Source organism: Salmo salar, chromosome ssa17, assembly GCF_905237065.1.
Source record: "Salmo salar chromosome ssa17, Ssal_v3.1, whole genome shotgun sequence".
In the NCBI taxonomy this organism is placed as follows: Eukaryota; Metazoa; Chordata; class Actinopteri; order Salmoniformes; family Salmonidae; genus Salmo; species Salmo salar.
The window spans coordinates 50,144,233-50,164,821 of NC_059458.1; the positions used below are offsets into that span (position 1 = coordinate 50,144,233).

The 20,589-nt window shown below is 43.6% G+C and overlaps 1 protein-coding gene across 4 annotated transcripts in view; it reads right to left on the reverse strand.

Moving 5' to 3' along the window:
* Positions 1-18,140: 18,140 nt before the first annotated feature.
* The window catches only part of celsr1a (cadherin EGF LAG seven-pass G-type receptor 1a), a 138,554-nt gene continuing 136,105 nt past the window's right edge, over positions 18,141-20,589 (reverse strand). For 2 of the 4 annotated variants that reach the window (XM_045699674.1, XM_045699671.1), the window contains 3 exons: positions 20,406-20,589; positions 19,916-20,195; positions 18,141-19,380 (listed from right to left, as the gene is read on the reverse strand). The exon at positions 20,406-20,589 is cut by the window's right edge and continues 83 nt beyond it. In XM_045699674.1, coding sequence (XP_045555630.1) covers positions 19,350-19,380; positions 19,916-20,195; positions 20,406-20,589 — 495 coding nt within the window. In that variant the 3' untranslated portion in view covers positions 18,141-19,349. Of the gene's footprint in view, positions 19,411-19,915; positions 20,196-20,405 lie in introns of all 4 variants that reach the window. The other 2 variants (XM_045699672.1, XM_045699673.1) reach the window with 2 other exon arrangements.

Sequence of the window (20,589 nt, forward strand, 5' to 3'; positions counted from 1 at the left end):
TTTGAGTCAATTATAGAACAGCTTGGAGGGGTTGGTGCTGCTTTAATGATGTAAACACACAATTGTATGAGGGGAAATGAGATTAGACATTTTGTAAGAGATAGAAAGGAGATCAAATATGAATTGATATGCAAGTCTGTGATGGAAAAACGTATCTTTATTTTCAATTGTAAAAAAATAAATAAAGTTAATTAATTGAATTTTATTTCACTTTCTGAAATTATGGACCTGGACTTAAAGTGACCCCAGCCGTTGATAATGATATTTGATATATTGATATCCTATTTCTATATCCTACATTCATTTCATTTTTCACATTGTGAATTTTACAAAAATTCTAATGAATTGTGTGTCGTTTAGGCTTATCTTGGGCTGACATTTTTGATACCCATGTAATTCTCTCTTAGACAAGGTGAGAATTCCCTGTCAAGAAGAGAACTTATACAAGCTACTGGGAAATCCACGCCCGCCTACTTTTTCTTTCTCTTCTACCCCAGTAGCTGGATGCCGCTCTGGTTTGATGGAAGTGTTGCCGCCTTGACTGCTCTCTCCACAGCCGACTGGCCGGTACTTTGCAGGGATCCCTACCCGAAGGGGTCTCCAAGATGGCGTAGCAGTTCAGACGTCTTTGTCTTTGTCTTGTCGTGTCCCGTGTGTATATCTTTTTTCCTTCGTATATATTTCGTATATATTTTTTATATTTTTAACCTCAGTTTCAGCATACTCTCCTGCAACCCGCCTCACCCAATGTGGTATGGATCTGCTATTTTCTATACTTTAGAACCGGAACCCCAAACAGAAGCTAGACAGCTAACTAGCTACTAGCTAGTAGTCAGTTAGCCACTGCTAGCGGTCATCAGCTAACCTTAGCCATGTCAACTCCTGCCAGTCTGCACAGCGCGATTCAACCCAGAGCATACCGGACTGCTTTTTCTCCACATCTCCGGATTCCTACCGCAAGCTCTGAACCTTTTCACCTGGATCATCACAGCTAGCTAGCTGCTATCCGAGTGGCTACCCCCTGGCTAACGTCTCTGTCCCGAAGCAAGCACCAGTGAGCCTGGAACTAGCCTCATGCTAGGCCCATCTCCCAGCTAGCTGAAGAGGTCCATCGGCCTCTCCTTGGGCTACAAAACCTATTTTGCAAATTGGCCTGGACCCCTTTACTGCCGACACGGAGCCCCGCCGATCCATCACAACTGGTCTACCGATGTAAACCGCCGGAAGGCTTTCAACAGGCTCCTCCGTCGTGACGTCCCCTGAAGGCCCATACGCTAGCCTGCTAGCCGCGGCCTGCTAGCTGTCTAGAGCATATCGGACTGTTAGCTGAAGAGAACCATCAGCTAATTTCTTGGGCTACAATACCTATTTTGCCAATTGGCCTGGACCCTTTTACTGCCTACATGGAGCCCTGCCGATCCAACACGACTGGTCTGTCGACGTAACCATCCGAGGGGGCTACAGCAGACTCTTCCATCGCAATGTCCCCCAAAGGCACTTCTACTAGCCTGCTAGCCCCGGCCCGCTAGCTGTTTGAATTGCCGTGTCTCCAGCTCGCCTAGTTACCCACTGGTCCCTATGATCACTCGGCTACGCATGCCTCTCCCTAATGTCAATATGCCTTGTTCATTGATGTTTTGGTTAGTGATTGTTGTCTTATTTCACTGTAGAGCCTCCATATGCTCAATATGCCTTAGCTAGCCCTTTGTTTCACCTCCTACACATGCGGTGTCCTCACCTGGTTTAAGTGATGTCTCTAGAGACAAAACCTCTCTGATCATCACTCAATGTCTAGGCTAACCTCCACTGTATTCACATCCTACCATACCCTTGTCTGTACATTATGCCTTGAATCTATTCTTCTGTGCCCAGAAACCTGCTCCTTTTAATCTCTGTTCCGAACGCACTAGACGACCAGTTCTTATAGCCTTTAGCCGTACCCTTATCCTACTCCTCCTCTGTTCCTCTGGTGATGTAGAGGTTAATCCAGGCCCTGCAGTGCCTAGCTCCACTCCCATTCCCCAGGCGCTCTCATTTGTTGACTTCTGTAACCGTAAAAGCCTTGGTTTCATGCATGTTAACATTAGAAGCCTCCTCCCTAAGTTTGTTTTATTCACTACTTTAGCACACTCTGCCAACCCGGATGTCCTAGCCATGTCTGAATCCTGGCTTAGGAAGGCCACCAAAAATCCTGAAATTTCCATCCCAAACTATAACATTTTCCGCAAGATAGAACTGCCAAAGTGGGCGGAGTTGCAATCTACTGCAGAGATAGCCTGCAGAGTTCTGTCTTACTATCCAGGTCAGTGCCCAAACAATTTGAGCTTCTACTTTTAAAAATCCACCTTTCCAAAAACAAGTCTCTCACCATTGCCGCTTGATATAGACCACATTCTGCCCCCAGCTGTGCCCTGGACACCATATGTGAATTGATTGCCCCCCATCTATCTTCAGAGCTCGTACTGTTAGGTGACCTAAACTAGGACATGCTTAACACCCCGGCCGTCCTACAATCTAAGCTAGATGCCCTCAATCTCACACAAATTCATCAATGAACCTACCAGGTACAACCCCAAATCCGTAAACACGGGCACCCTCATAGATATCATTCTGACCAACTTGCCCTCTAAATACACATCTGCTGTCTTCAACCAGGATCTCAGCGATCACTGCCTCATTGCCTGCATCCGTAATCGGTCTGCGGTCAAATGACCACCCCTCATCACTGTTAAACGCTCCCTAAAACACTTCAGCGAGCAGACCTTTCTAATCAACCTGGCCCGGGTATCCTGGAAGGATATTGACCTCATTCCGTCAGTAGAGGATGCCTGGTTATTCTTTAAAAGTGCTTTCCTCACAATCTTAAATAAGCATGCCCCATTCATAAAAAAAAACAGGAACAGATATAGGCCTTGGTTCACTCCAGACCTGACTGCCCTTGACCAGCACAAAAACATCCCGTGGCGCACTGCATTAGCATCGAATAGCCCAGGGAAGTTAGGAACCAATATACACAGGCAGTTAGGAAAGTAAAGGCTAGCTTTTTCAAACAGAAATTTGCATCCTGTAGCACAAACTCCCAAAATTTCTGGGACACTGTAAAGTCCATGGAGAATAAGAGCACTTCCTCCCAGCTGCCCACTGCACTGAGGCTTGGAAACACTGTCCCCACCGATAAATCCACGATAATTGAGAATTTCAATAAGCATTTTTCTACGGCTGGCCAAGCTTTCCACCTGGCTACCCCAACCTATCCTTGACTTCGATCCTTGACTTCGGCGATGTCATTTACAAAATAGCCTCCAACACTCTACTCAGCAAATTGGATGCAGTCTATCACAGTGCCATCCATTTTGTCACCAAAGCCCCATATACTACCCACCACTGTGACCTGTATGCTCTCGTTGGCTGGCCCTCGCTTTATATTCGTCGCCAAACCCACTGGCTCCAGGTCATCTATAAGTCTTTGCTAGGTAAAGCCCCATCTTATCTCAGCTCACTGGTCACCATAACAGCACCCACCTGTAGCACGCGCTCCAGCAGGTATATTTCACTGGTCACCCCCAAAGCCAATTCCTCCTTCGGACGCCTTTCCTTCCAGTTCTCTGCTGCCAATGACTGGAACGAATTGCAAAAATCACTGAAGCTGGAGACTCATATCTCTCTCACTAACTTTAAGCACCAGCTGTCAGAGCAGCTCACATGTACATGTACACAGCCCATCTGCAAATAGCCCATCCAACTACCTCATCCCCATATTGTTATTTATTTTTTTGCTCCTTTGCACCCCAGTATCTCTACTTGCACATTCATCTTCTGCATATCTATCACTCCAGTGTTTAATTGCTAAATTGTAATTACTTCACCACTACAGCCTATTTATTGCCTTACCTCCATAATCTTACCACATTTGCACACACTGTATATAGATTTTTTTCTATTGTGTTATTGACTGTACGTTTGTTTATTCCATGTGTAACTCTGTGTTGTTGTTTGTGTCACACTGCTTTGCTTTATCTTGGCCAGGTCATAGTTGTAAATGAGAACTTGTTCTCAACTGGCCTACCTGGTTAAATAAAGGTGAAATAAAAATATAAAAAATAAATAATGGAGTTAGTAGGATGCTACTGGATGACTTGGTGGATGTTCGTGTTCTTGGTCCTACCAACCATCCATGAAGATATGTCACTCACACTGGAAGTCATAAACAGCAAACTCTGGCAACGGGGGCCTCCTGGTGAAGGTAAGCCTGGACCAGACACAGACTAGAAACAGCTTCTCCGCCCTAGATCCAGAGGGTCCGGCGCCTTGTTCCCTGGGGGCTTCTGATGCTAGGTTGGATCCTGAGTACCTGTGCCTTCATCCTCTGTTCTGTCTCCCTCTCCGGTGGTTTCTAGCTCGGGTTCAGATCCTCAGAGCTCCCCACCTCATCAGACCGTGAGGCTGTCTAAGACTCTGGCCCATTCATCATCCACAATGGATACTACAGCTGGCTCGGGTCCATTGGGCCCCGCCACTCTTCGGTCCTCGAGGAGTTTTCGAATCCACTCGAGGCGAAAGAACGGACGGACCTCCGCAGCCATTGCACCAGCTGTCATCATCGGCAGCTTTATGGTAAGAAACATCTTGTTTCCCGTGGTGAAATCCCTGTGCTATCCTGGAGAATAAGTACGGGACATTACAAGGCTGCTTCTGACCGTTCTACGACAGCTGCCGGGAGCTGACACTGTCATAGTCCATGTGGGGTCAAACGACATTAGGAGGGCCAGTTCGGAACTGCTGAAAATGGATTTCAATGACTGATTACAGCTCTAAAAGATTCCAGAAAGGTGGGCAATTATTTCAGGTCAAATCAAATGTTATTTGTCACATGCCCCGAATACAACAGGTGTAGTCCTTACAGGGAAAGGCTTAGTTACAAGCCCTTAACCAGCAATGCAGTTTTAAGAAAAATGTGTTAGGTAAAAAATAGACAAGTAAGAAATAAAAGTAACAAATAATTAAAGGGCAGCAGTGAAATAGCAATAGCGAGGCTATATACAGGGGGAACTGGTACAGAGTCAATGTGCGGGGGCACCGGTTAGTTGAGGTACTTGAGGTAATATGTACATGTAGGTAGAGTTAGTGACTATGCATAGATAACAAACAGAGAATAGCAGCTGCGTAAAAAGGGGGGGGGGCAATGCAAATAGTCTGGGTAGCCATTTGATTAGCTGTTCAGGAGTCTTATGGCTTGGAGGTAGAAGCTGTTGAGAGCCTTTTGGACCTAGAATTGGTGCTCCAGTACCGCTTGCCTTGCGGTAGCAGAGAGAACAGTCTATGACTAGGATGGCTGGAGTCTTTGACAATTTTTAGGGCCTTCCTGGATGGCAGGAAGTTTGGCCCCAGTGATGTACTGGGCTGTATGCACTACCCTCTGTAGTGCCTTGTGGTCGGAGGCCGAGCAGTTGCCATACCAGGCAGTGCTGCAACCAGTCAGGATGCTCTTGATGGTGCAGCTATAGAACTTTTAGAGGATCTGAGGACCCATTCCTAGTCTTTTCAGTTTCCTGAGGGGGAATAGGTCTTGTCGTGCCCTCTTCACGGCTGACTTGGTGTGCTTGGACCATAATAGTTTGTTGATAATGTGGACACCAAGGAACTTGAAGCTTTCGACCTGCTCCACTACAGCCCTGTCAATGAGAATGGGGTCATGCTCGGTCCTCCTTTTCCTGTAGTCCACAATCATCTCCTTTGTCTTGATCACATTGAGGGAGCGGTTGTTGTCCTGGCACCACACGGCCAGGTCTCTGACCTCCTCCCTATAGGCTGTCTCGTCGTTGTCGTTGAGAGAATAGCACCCACACCCATTGTTGAGCCATGGGTGTGAAAGATTCATCAGGCTACTGGCATGACACACCTGGATAAAAGATTACTGTAGCTCTGTTGGAATAACTTTTATAGATAACTTTGACACCTTCTAGAAACAGACAATTCTCTACAGGAATGACGGAGTGCATCCAAATCATCTTGGCTCCTGGACTCTGTCCACGCTTTTCAATAACCCAAGCCCAGATCAGATAATCCCTATCATTGTGTCGCTGAGTTGTCGTAATGCTGCAGCAAATGTACATTATCCCAGTGGGGTTGGCAGTCATAATGTAAGTAACCTAATTCATGTCCCTCTAACTCCCCTGAATGCCTCTGTCGATCCTACAGCTATTGTATACAGTATTCATGTGCCCATGAACCAGAGTTATATTGTTAGCACTGAGGCGGTTTGTCCTAGAAGGAAGTCCACTGTGTGAAGCTCACCCTGCACTATCAGCTCAAACATAAATACCATTGTCATGTCTACTTCTGATAAGCTTCCCAGTAAAGCAATAAAAACAACCAAGCATCCCAGAAAAGTGCTAAAAATAGCCCATATAAACATAGAGTACAAGTCAAAAGTTTGGACACACCTACTCATTCAAGGTGTTTTCTTAGTTTTTACTATTTTCTACATTGTAGAATAATAGTGAAGACATCAAAACTATGAAATAACACATATGGAATCATGTAGTAACCCAAAAAAAAGTGTTAAACAAATCAAAATATATTTTCTATTTGAGATTCTTCAAATAGCCACCCTTTGCTTTGATAACAGCTTTGCACACCCTTGGCATTCTCTCAACCAGCTTCTCCTGGAATGCTTTTCCAACAGTCTTGGAGGAGTTCCCACATATGCTGAGCACTTGTTGGCTGCTTTTCCTTCACTCTGAGGTCCAACTCCTCCCAAACCATCTCAATTGGGTTGAGGTCTGGTGATTGTGGAGGCCAGGTCATCTGATGCAGCACTGCATTACTCTCCTTTTTGGTCAAATAGCCCTTATTCAGCCTGGAGGTGTGTTGGGTCATTGTCCTGTTGAAAAACAAATGATAGCCCCACTAAGCGCAACCCATATGGGATGGAGTATTGCTGCAGAATGCTGTGGTAGCCATGATGGTTAAGTATGTCTTGAATTTTTTTTTAAATGACGACAGTGTCATCAGCAAAGCACCCCTACACCATCACACCTCCTCCACGCTTCACGGTGGGAACCACACATGTGGAGATCCTCCGTTCACCTACTATTCGTCTCACATAGACAAGGCGGTTAGAACAAAAAATTTGGACCAAAGAACAGATTTCCACCGGTATACTGTCCATTGCTCATGTTTCTTGGCCCAAGCAAGACTCTTCTTCTTATTGGAGTCCTTTAGTAGTTTCATTGCAGCAATTTGACCATGAAGGCCTGATTCACACAGTCTCCAATGGACAGTTGATGTTGAGATGTGTCTGTTACTTGAACTCTATGAAGTATTTATTTGGGCTGCAATCTGAGGCTGGTAACTCTAATGAACTTATCCTCTGCAGCAGCGGTAACTCTGGTTCTTCCTTTCCTGTGGCGGTCCTAATGAGAGCCAGTTTCATCATAGCGCTTGATGTTTTTTGCAACTGCATTTGAAGAAACTTTCAAAGTTGAGTGCTGAAGCGCGTATTGCGTAGAAATTGTCTGTACTCTGTTACAGCACTCACTACGAAGTTCCAAACTGCCTCTGGAAGCAACATCAGCACAATAACTGTTCGTTGGGAGCTTCATGAAATGGGTTTCCATGGCCGAGCACCCACACACGGCTGGGGGGGGTTGTAAAGCTCGCCACCATTGGACTCTGGAGCAGTGGAAACACGTTCTCTGGAGTGATGAATCACACTTCACCATCTGGTAATCCTATGGACGAATCTGGGTTTGGTGGATGCCAAGAGAATGCTACCTTCGCCAAATGCATAGTGCCAACTGTAAAGTTTGGTGGAGGAGGAATAATGTCCTGGGGCTGTTTTTCATGGTTCGGGCTATGCACCTTTGTTCCAGTGAAGGGAGATATTACTGCTATGGCATACAATGATATTCTAGATGATTCTGTGCTTCCAACTTTGTGGCAACAGTTTGGAGAAAGTCCTTCCCTGTTTCTGCATGACAATGCCCTCGTCCACAAACTGAGGTCCATACAGAAATGGTTTGTCGAGATCAGTGTGGAAGAACTTGACTGGTCTGCACAAAGATTTTGGAATGAGATATTCGACGAGCAGGTGTCCACATACATTTGGTCATGTAGTGTAACTGCCTTAATGTTGCTGTACCCCAGGAAGAGTAGCTGCTGCCTTGGCGTCCTTAATGAATATAAATACATTGTAAGATGTCAAGAGGCTGGTGTGCAGAGATGGTTGAGTTTAGAGCAGGGGTGTCTAACTCCGGGGGCCGCATTCGGTCTTCAACGGGGTCGAGTCCCTGTCTACCTTCTGAAAACACCTGAAACAGTACCTCTTCAAAGAGCATCTTAAATGATACCCCCCCCCAAAAAAAAAAAATATATATAATCCTGAACCAACACAATGTCACTGACTGTGTAGCTTTAATTTCCGTGATTTAGAGAGATGGATACAGTCAGAAACGGTATAAATGTAGCTCCATTCTAGACACTTTCCATTTGGTCTTTTTTTATATCTTGTTTCAGCTCAAACCACCTGTGGGCCAGATTGATCCCCTTCGCGTATGTTTGACACCCCTCGCTTACAGGCAAAGGAAAGTGAAGGAGAAAGAGGTGGCAGGGGTTACTTTTTTCATTTCAGTGACACTAAGTGTGCGTGTGTGTGTGTGTGTGTGTGTGTGTGTGTGTGTGTGTGTGTGTGTGTGTGTGTGTGTGTGTGTGTGTGTGTGTGTGTGTGTGTGTGTGTGTGTGTGTGTGTGTGTGTGTGTGTGTGTGTAGTCTAGACTTCACACACGCCAGAGAAAATCCTAAAAGGGAGCCCTTAGTCCAGACTTAAGGCAATTAGAGCATGCCAAGACGTATTCAATCAGGGCCCTTACCCCACCAATCAGCCCTGGTATCTATTGTGGCAGGGCAGGTGAGATGAATGTATCTGCAATAAAATGTACTTGTTGTGATACTATTTTACAACCAATAGATGGCGGTGTAGGATCATTGACATGGACTTTTTTGAGCCGACAAGGAGGACAGTTTGCTGAAGTCTGTGTATCTGCTGTATGGCACTGTCTTCCAGTGGTGCCACCATGGGCCCGGCTACAGGAAGATGAATTATTAAAACGATAATAGTGCCTGAGAGATACTCAGGTGGGACAGAGGTCATTTAGAGAGGAAAGGTCAGTGCCAGTCTTCTGAGTAGGCTAAAGTGTCTCCACTTAACCCCCAACGATACACACACGGAGTGTGATTATACAGTGAACATATGATTCTGAAGAGTATGAAATAAAAGGAGTATTGGCTGATTGTTCATCTCAGACCGAAAAACCCTCTGATATATATATTTTTTATCACAACTTAGAGAGCACAACATCTTGAGATTTTAAAGCTATCGGTCTCAGGTGCCCCCAAGACTACCTCTATCCTTAACCCCCCATTACTACCTGCACGCATCCTCAACTGTCTTTGTCCCACACCAGCTCTGTCACCTGAGGTAGAGCCTGTTGTCACTGGGCTGACTGACGTTCCCTCACTTTCACTCACACAACGTACTGTACTTATTAGTGTGCCTTGCTTCAGCAAGACCACTCCAGCATTTCCACTTACTTCTGACTAATTGTGCCTTGCTAAGTGTGGTCCAGGTAAGTGTGGCCTTGCTATATATCTTGTTGGAATGACTTAGTATCTCATTTTGAATTATTTATTTTTTACTAAGTCGTTCCAACGAGATCGTAAGTCATTCGGACGAGATAATTCAAATTCACTTTTTTTTGGGGGGGGGGACTTCAGGGCTTCTGTAGTAGACAAATCTGCCGAAGAAGAGGATGGAGTTGGTCTTGTGTCTGGTGAAGAAGAGTAAGTGGTGGTCTGCATTGAAGTAGTACCTCTTTTTTTAGGATAACGTGATCTGCCTCGCATTAACCCCACTACATGCGCCAGCTTTTGTTCTGTTCATCCCAGACAGGTTTGCCTTGTCCTTGTCAAACATGTTAGTCACGTCTAGTTGAGACAGATGCTCCGTCAATTGATTGTCCTCAACTTTAAAGACATCCTCCAGCGACGTTTTTTAAAAACTTTTACTGTTGAAAAGCAATATCCCAAATATAAATACAGTAAAGTGAACACACACTAAAGGGTAAAAAAATACATGTTTTACCAAAATATATATATTTTTGGCAAACTTCAAGAAGTAGAGCATTGAAGGAGTTGGTCTGATGGGAATAATTCATGTCATTAGCCTCCCCCCTTGAGGAACAATAGACAAGCAATATAGAACAAAAGAGGAAAGCCCTGGACCATCTATTGAGATGTCTTTTTTTAAGTAAATCAGGTGTTAAATTAGGTGAAAGAGTGAATTTAGGAAGGTTGACAGTGACCTTAATGTCGGCATCCATGTTTCTCCTGTCAGTCCACTAGTTCATTTTCTCTGGTGTCAGCTCTTTTCCAGCTTTGACATCAGGACGGAAGAGACCACTTATAATAGAACAGGTTATCTTCAGAAAGTATTCACCTTTGGCAGTGACCACAATTGTGAGTCTTTCTGGGTAAGTCTTTAACAACTTTGCACAAATTATTATTTTAAAAATTCTTTAAGCTCTGACAAGTTGGTTGTTGATCATTGCTAGCCAGACATTTTCAAGTCTTGCCAGTGATTTTCAAAACTGTAACTAAGCCACTCAGGAACATTCAATGTCATCTTGGTAAGCTCAAATGTAAGCTCTGAAATGTTGAATTTGTCTCCCAGCGTCTGTTGGAAAGCAGACTGCTGATGACAATCATACCCATAACATGGCCCTTGAATGTTTTAGTACACCTACTGGATAGCTCTTCTTTGTCTACACCCATTCAGCACCATTCACATCTTCTTAAGCCTTAGCTCAGCCCATCTCTTTAAGTATTCACATGTGAGGCCATGTGCTAAACAGAGTAAGGCAGTGAAGTAAACAACCAACGATTTCAAGAGTAAAAGTGATGTAGTAGCAAAAATCCACTTTATCTAGTCCAATAAATGACCGTAATCACCCCCAACTAGATTCAATGTTATCTATTTATATAACATTAGGTTATAACTAGAAATGCAAACGGTTTCTACACAGATCCTATACGTAATGTTAGCTAGCGAGCCAGCTAACGTTAGCTAGCGAGCCAGCTAACGTTAGCGAGCCAGCTAACGTTAGCTAGCTAGCTAACAGTACGCTTTAACTTGCAATGAAAACAACTTTACAAGCATACCAATAACATGATGTGGCCACCACCATGCTTGAAATATGAAGTGGTAGGTACTCAGTGATGTGTAGGTACTGTGTTGGATTTGCTCTAAACATAATGCTTTCTATTCAGGACAAAAAGATACATTTCTTTGTCACATTTTTTTGAAGCATTGCAAACAGTATGCATGTTTTAGAATATTTTTATCCTGTACAAGCTTCATTCTTTTCACTCTGTCAGGTGCCTTCGTAAATTGTGTGTTAGAGTGCACTCTGGGTAATTTGTGAATTCAGAGCGTTGTCTGTTTGTAAATCCAGAACACACACTGGACGCGCTGGCTGAAGAGAACGGTTGATCCAAGCCTTCTGACCTTACAACGGCAGTCAAGCACCCAAGCTAACTGGCTAATTGACACATTTAATTAGTTCAACTCTATAGATGTTGTAAGGCTCTATACTTTCAGTATAAAGTCGTTAACTGAGTTGTACTTGGAGGTTATCAATCTTCATTAGTGGTTATATTAAGGTTATGTCTTCTATGTCAGTATAGGCTAACTGGAAGGTTCTGTACCTTTTAGTAGTGGGGTCATTTGAAATGCCAATATACATGATTTCAGATGTGTATTCTCTATTCCAATGCTGCTTAAAGGGAGAACACTCACCTGGATGATTTTAAATGGATGGTCAGAGGTGCGAGCACTGGAGAATGTACGTAACTAAGTTGCTTTAAAGTACAGAGCATTCACAAGAACCAGTCTGGTCATTTCGTTGACATTTCCTGGATTAACAAGCTTTCATTTTATCTGTGGACAAACAATTCAAATGTAGAACCACTCCACAGCGGGAAAATTAACTCCAGATAAAAAGGTGAAGACTACTTGATGTGTGCTTTTTACAGGCCAGTTTCACCGTTGAATGTTAATGATAAAGTATTTCTAAAATATTCCTTTGTGTTTGTGTACCGGTTTCATCAGAGCAGAAGAGTCTCACTTGGCCCCCAGGTGGACCATGGCCAGAGCTGAATTGATGCTCATGGGAGAGAGATGGACTTACTGGAGTTGGATGTGAAAAAAGTCCAAGGCAAACGCTGTGTTTGAGCTACTGACAGTGGTCATGGCTGACTGGTGTTCCTACAAAGAATGAGTGTACGAAATGACAAGTATAATGGTAAAGCAAAGCCCCCCCCCCAAAAAAGATATATATTAGAAAGAAGTTTTACGGAAAACTACTTTTTGAGGGGGAAACAGCTAACTTCCTGCATTTCAAAACATTTTGTCATTAGGCTAAAATAATGTTGCCGTTTTAAAGCAAATTTCCTGCAATTCTACATATTTTGCCATGAGCAGAGAGAAAAATGTACTCTTTATAGCTCATCTCATGCCATTCCTCACATTATGCCATGAGGATGAAAGCACATGCAGTTCATGTTGTACTTATGACATGTTCACATGCTATCTGGGGGGGCCCCTAACGAACATTGATTTTAAATCAATTATTGTCGGGGACGAATCACCCTGTTCTGAATATTGGGGGGCACATCCCCCGTGGCAATTTTTCCTATGAAATTAGGAAATACTTTATTTCAGTTGTACGGAATAATTGTCTAATAAATAAATCGCTCCAAGTCTGCTCAAAAAGTAGGACCAAGTTGTTCTGATGATAATGCCCACCAGAGGGCAAAACATATATTGAAATACTTTGGTAGCAAGCAGGACTAAGGTAACACTAGCTTTTAGGGAGCGGAGATGAGGTGATGGTTGCAATTGAGATCAGCTGTGTGGATGAATTTAGCACATATTTATGGTTTAACTAGAGATCTGCCTGCGATAATTTAGTGGCCATCGATAGTTACAACAGGCCCATAGACTACTTCACACGCTACAATAAGCTCAACTGGACACCTAAATGAGGCAGTGAATGAACTGAGAAAGCACACAGGGCATTCTACGCAATAAAAAAGCTAATTCAAATTGAAATACCTATACAAATTTGGCTAAAACTAATTGAATGTGTCATTGAACCAATTGCACTTTATGGCAGCGAGGAGTGCGTTTCCACTTGTAAAACAAGATTTCACTCAATGGGTCGAACACCCCATGGAAATCCTGCACGCAGTTCTGTAAGATTCTCCTAAATGTCCAGAGGAAAACAACTACAAACAATGCATGCAGTGCAGAACTTTTGAAAATCGAGCAGCCTATACTTTAAATGCCAGGATGTCATCAGAGAGGCTCCTGAGTGGTGCAGTGGTCTAAGGCACTGCATCTCAGTGCTAGAGGTGTCACTACAGATACCCTGGTTCAGTGGTCTAAGGCACTGCATCTCAGTGCTAGAGGTGTCACTACAGATACCCTGGTTCAGTGGTCTAAGGCACTGCTAGAGGTGTCACTACAGACCCTGGTTTGATTCCAGGCTGTTTCACAACCGGCCGTGATTGGGAGTCCCATAGGGCAGCACACAACTGGCCCAGCGTCGTCCGGGTTAGGGTTTGGCCGGGGTAGGCCGTCATTGTAAATAAGACTTTGTTCTTAACTGACTTGCCTAGTTAAATAAATAAAATAAAAGAGGAAGAGGCAAAGCGAGAGGATTTACACTGTGCAAAATCTGTCCGCATGAGATAAACTCTTTTTTGTATGGAGGTCTATGAGAGCGTGTCAAGTTAGGGGAGGCTTATTTGATTGAATAGAAGTTTCATAATGTTTAGGCTGTTACAAATGTACTGATATAAGTGGATGCATGTGGCATTTGAGAAAAAGGACTAAAGCTGTGCCTGTTGTCTCCACACGAGTATCTGCCCTCTCATTGGGCCCACCTGATCTCGCCTGCTTTCAATCATTTGAGGACGTGTATTTCCATTGTTAGAGAAGTCACTTGGCTATTTTTCAGTGGGACCAAGTCATTGTTTTACAAGTCACAAGTAAGTCTCAAGTCTTAGCACTCAAGTCCCAAATCAAGACAGGCAAGTCTGAGTCAAGTCTCAAGTCAAGACCGACAAGTCAAGTCTCCAGTCCTAAACTTTGAGTTTCGAGTCCTAGACTAGTCATAATGTGCTCTTCACCAAATTGAATACCATTTCATATTTTTAACAAGAGTAATAGTTAGCATATTAAATACACGCAAATCATGAATGCTCTAAAAAAAAATATTTATTATTTTCCAAATAAACTATCTCTATGGAAATACATGGGTAGCCATGAGAAAGACACATCAATATGACAACAAAAACAAAATATTGTAGTGCTCTCTCTCTCCCTCCCTCTCCAGATATACTCTAGACACCTAAAACAATCCTGCCATCAAGTTACAATCATTTACTAAAAGGTACATCAAACCAACTGCTACTGAACGTCAAGTCGGCCTACAATTTGAACACTGGCCTGAAAGTCTGTGAAGAAAATACAGATCCCAAAGATGGGAGATAAAACCTGCCTTGCCTCCCCCCCAACCTTCTCTCAGGCACACACACACACACACACACACACACACACACACACACACACACACACACACACACACACACACACACACACACACACACACACACACACACACACACACACACACACACACACACACACACACACACACACACACACACACACACACACACACACACACACACACACACACACACACACACCCCTCTCTGTGTGGGGTTACAGTAGGCTAATGTATGTCAATGGTTTTAGGAACAGCAGTAACACAAGGCATGATTTAGGCTACCAACTGGTTGTAGCTCAATCTTAGGTGAAAAGTTTAGGTGCATCTTTCCAAGGGCTCCGTCTGAATTCACCCGCAGACGTTCCTCTGCACTGCCACGCGCAATTTTTTCTCCGCTGGCCCAATTTGATTGGCTGCTGTCCGATTCAAACTGTAATCCGTTAAATGAAGAGTTGATGCACTGCACACTTTTTTAATAGCATCATTTTTAATATTAAGGCTTGGGGAGGGTATCAAGTCAGTTCGAGTCAAAAGGCTCAAGTCCAAGTTAAGTCACGAGTCATTGGTGTTAAAGTCAAAGTCGAGTTGCAAGTCTTTTTTGATTTTGTCAAAATCATCATATTTGCGACTCCAGTCCATACCTCTGCTATTTTGTCAATATTACAGATCATCTTTGATGTCGTCTTTTCATCTAGTAGAATTCGCGAGTGAGGAAGAGAATCGTTTTTTCACACCCACGTGTGTTCGACAACAGCTGATAATCCGAAAATGTACAAATAACGGGAAACAAGCGTGATTGGGCATTCGATGGGCCCGTTCCTCTGCCCTAGCGTTGCTGATGCATACCAAGTATTACTACGCCTGGATAAGTATTTTACGTATCAGTTTATCACATATTTTATAGCAATCATGTCAGTCGATGATGTGGCATGCAACCATTGGTTTATACACGCAATGTCTGAGCAGAGGAATGTGACTAATTACACCTTCTCAAATGAATGAGTAGTAGTTGATATTTGTTGCTTACTGTATAAGTTTTTACTAAATAGTACTGTTCTTCCATGCGCACAAAAAGTGTATTTCTCTCAAATTTTGTGCATTTCTCTTTTGCCAAGATAATCCATCCACTTGACAGGTGTGGCATATCAAGAAGCTGATTAAACAGCATGATCATTACACACAGGTGCACCTTGTGCTGGGAACAATAAGGCCACTCTAAAATATCAATGTGGTGAACAGTGTCCCATGATGGATGTTGGGTTATGGTATGGGCCGGCATAAGCTACGGACAAGGAACACAATTGCATTTTATAGATGGTAAATTGAATGCACAGAGATACAGTGACGAGATCCTGAGGCCCATTGTCGTGCCATTCATCCACCGCCATCACCCCAGGCCCCATCTGTACACAATTCCTGGAAGCTGATCTGCACACAATTCCTGGAAACTGATCATGTCCCAGTTCTTCCATGGCCTGCGTACTCACCAACCATTGAGCATGTTTGGGATGCTCTGGATCGACATGTACGACAGAGTGTTCCAGTTCCCGCCAATATCCAGAAACTTCGCACACAGACATTGAAGAGTGGGACAACATTCCACAAGCCAGAATCAACAGCCTGATCAACTCTATGCGAAGGAGATGTGTCACGCTGTAGCTGAAATACCCAAAGCTGAAAAGGGCGAGAGGCTTGCCTTGGAATTCAGGTCTGAGATGTGGATAATTCTGCCTGATTTTTAGGTGGGTTATAAAGTAAATGAGGAAAATGTGTGATGTCAAATGTTTAATAAAACATGTGGCTTTACTTAGCAATTGAAACCATAACAAATGGTTTCCCAGCCTGTTTCGGTAAAAATAGGGTTGTAGAATTGTAATCACTCAAATTCACATCCAGAGATATGGATGCAAAGACTGACCATCTATGATATCAAAATTATAGTTTTAACCATGTTATGAGACTATATACAGTGTTTGTTTAAATTTACAATGTTTACAAACAGTGGGGAAAAACAAGATTATATTTTGGGTTTTCAAGGAGTGTGACCGAACTAAGCTCTTGAGGCATTTCTAAGTTATATTCTTCAAGAATCAATGCGTACATATCATTAACTCACAAGTGTATTTAGCAACTTTAAATGCCCCTTTAAAGGGTGCTGTTGAGTGTCATCATTTAGGCCAAGGCCAGGAGTTTTCCCTGACCTCCTCACCTGGTAAGGAACAACTCTGGGTCATAGTTAAAGTCTATATAACTAGGAACCAGTTTTTTCTTTCTGAGTCAGGGCCCATTTTCACAAGGTGTCTCTCAGAGCAGGAGTGCTGATCTAGGCTCAGGTCCTCCCCGTCATCTGAAGCTAAGCAGGGTTGGTCCTGGTCGGTCCCTGGATGGGAGACCAGGTGGTGTTGGAGGGCCAGTAGGAGGCACTCTTTCCACTGGTCATTTTTTAAATAATATCCCAAATGCCCCAGTTCAGTGATTGGGGACATTTCCATGTGTAGGGTGCCACCTTTCGGATGGGACGTTAAACGAGTGTCCTGTCTCTCTGTGGTCACTAAAGATCCCATGTCACATATCGTAAGAGTAGGGGTGTTAACCCTGGTGTCCTGGCTAAATTCCCAATCTGACCCTCATACCATCATGGCCACCTAATCATCCACAGCTTCTCCTAATTAATCTCCTTTCCCCTGTAACTATTCCCCAGGTCATTGCTGTAAATGAGAAAGTGTTCTCAGTCAACTTACCTGGTAAAATAAAATCCATATAACCCATTATGATATAAAATACAAAACTGATCCAAGTTCAGCAATCCTATCCTAAGACGCTTTGTGAATACGGGTCAGGTCTCAATCAGGACCCATTCCTGCTCTTCCTCCTTGTCATCATCAATACTCATTACTTAAACCCCAGGTCACCTATTCCATAAACTTATGGAGCCATTTGTCAGAAAACGACTAAGAAAGTGTGATAAAATACCTAAACTCTTTATCAGGGTGCCAGGAAAATCTCAACGCACTTCAAAAATGTCTCTTCTATTACAAACTGACTTTGCCCCTGTCAAGTGGATAACACTGTGAGTGTTATGTGTGAAAGTACGGTACCCCGGAACCACACTGGAAGGGCCACACACAGCAGGACCGGTAAGCACCATTGTTTCATAAAGGATTAGCCCTGGACCTCAGTCACTGTCTGGACTTTGGACCCCACAACAGACAGTCCGTCAGCCAGCCAGACATACACTCCCAGTTGTGCCTGGCACAGCACAGGACAGCATCAAGGAGCGTAAAGAGACAATACATTCCTTGGACAGTGTAATGATATACAGGGAGAGCCATTGAAGACATAGCTACACTACCTTTTAAGGAAAAATTCCATTCAAAGTACATATCTTTTCTTTCCTCCATTACCTCATTCACAGTTATCATCATTTCACTGTTTTATCTCCCTCCTTAAGGGTATTTCTTATTTTTTTTTGTAATTCGTCTGAGGTCGGAATTCAGACTGCATAAAAAAAATTCAACATGTCATCTTTAATTTTACAGTTACAATCATTGTTTTTTCCAGTGTATTGAAACCATAAAAATAAATATACATATGTTACAAAACAATTCCAGTGTCTTTGATCATACAAAAAAAAATCCCGTTTTGTACAGTGCCGATCACATGATAGGAAGTGTTGTAAAGGTATTACTTGTGTAGTGGTTAGCTTGACATTAGAGACCCCATACCATATATGTACTGCAGTGGTTATTTACCTACTTTGGTAAGCAGAATAATGGGTGTGTGCTGCTGACCTGTGTTCAAATGTTTTCTTTATAATACTCCATTTATTTTGTGTGTGTGTGTGGGGGGGGGGGGCATTCCTGAAGTACCAGATGGGTATGGTTTGCACAGTGATAAGGCAAAGGTTTGCAAGTCTGAGCCACAGCAGAAAATGTCCTATTACAGCGTGTGATTTCTCCACAATCAGAAAGGATTTCTAGAATTGTTTTTACAAAACATTTTCTTTTCACTTTACAAATATGTATTTTTGTCTCTCATCCATGATGACACAGTTCAAATATAGAATTTTTTGAAATATCTACATATTAATTACACTCTAAACACATTGGGTGAAAAGCTATATTCCTCTTTCTATGAGTAGCTTGGAGGAACAGGGCACTTGGTAAGTCTCTGAGTTTCTCCTGAACTTCCTGTAGGCCTCTATAGGATTTGTGGTCTTAGAAGTCTTTCTCTCGACTACAACTGACTGTACCAGCACACAGTGGTCATATATCCATACATCCGTATCTGTATCAGCCCTGAGGCTCTTGAGTCTCTGTCCAACCAATGTGAGTCACTCATTCTGTGAGTCACTCATTCACCTCCTCTTTAGTGGTTTGGCACAGGAGGTTCCATTAGTCCAGTAGGTAGGACCTCCTTTACTTGGTTTAGTCTGACACATACATTCCCTTTTTCTTTTCTTTAGTTTAGTCCGGCAGGCGTGGCTCTGAAGGAATACTGCTCTCCTTAAGAGATGAAGAAGGTGAGAGGTCAAGGGTGAGAGGTCACTTTGCACATGGGCATGATACCTTCTCTCTTTTTCTTTATCCTTTTCCCGCCTCTCTTTTCTCCTTTACTCTCTTGTTTTCTCCTCTATTCCTTTCATTGTCCTTTCTTCTCTTGTTCATTTATTCTCCTCCTCTCCTCTACTCCAGTGAGAGGTCATCTTTTCTCCTCTCATGAGGGCAGAGAGACTCTGGTTTTCCTGCTGGGTCAGATTGAAGTTTCATTACTGCCGCTGTTCCGGGAGAGAGAAAGGGATGGAGGGAAAGATACAGGGAGGGAGGGAAGGATACAGGGAGGGAGGGAAGGATACAGGGAGGGAGGGGAGGATAGAGGGAGGGGAGACATGCAGGGTTAGATGTGTGCAGGTAGGGATGCAGGCTAACACCACTAGACAGTGTACAACCACGTGCAGCATTCATATGTTGGATGGGAACTTTCATTCATACGGTACATATAGACAACAGCGAAATATGTCCTCCTGTGATAACTTCACGTAATACATGCAGGTCAGCATCAATAGACTCCATGGTCAACAGATGCATGTCATTAAAGTGTCGATAATGAAATAGCATTCAGATGCAATCTGACATGAAACAAAATCTTCATCATTCACTATTTAGGCTAAAAGGAATCATTCATCACTTCGTGCTGAGCGACACTACATTCTCTGCTCTATTGAAAAACACCACACACAATAATTACACTGTGACATCATCATCACGTGACTACCCACTCACTCGGAGTCTGATTCGTTGCCTCCGTTGGTCGTCATCGCCTTCATGCTCATAGCCACGCCCCCATTCTGTGGTAATTGTGGCCGTGGGGCAATCGGCGGCTTGATGATTGCGCTGTTGCCCACAGATACGGGGTGCACCCCGTCGTTGGAGGCCGCGGAGGGGGTCTTGGATGGAGGGATGATGGGAGGAGGGTTGTAGTCACTCAGCTTCTCTCGCAGTCGGTTCTTCATGTTCTTGTCGGTCAAGGGAGGAGGGTACGTGATCTTGTTCTTCAGGATGCCTGAGATGGGAAGAATACAGAGTCTTTTTACATTTGTTTTAGGTGTAATAGCAAAACGTTCACAAATGCATAAAGACTCAGTTACAGGGCCAATATATTGTATGCTTGGATGAATGATTGAATGAACAAACACACAAACCAACCAACCAACCAACCAACCAACCAACCAACACATAAACAAATAAAAGAAGGAATGTCTACATCTCTCACCCTTCTTCGGCTCAGGCTGGTGGGTGCCCAGGCTGGGAGGCCCATTGGAGGGTAGACTGAGAGGTCCATTCTCCCTAGTGGGAGTCTCCCTGTCCTGGGGTATCTCTCCTCTCTCTCCTACATAGTTGTGTTTGTTCTCCTGGTGCAGCTCCACGTTCACCTTGGTCTCCACCCTCAGCCGTTC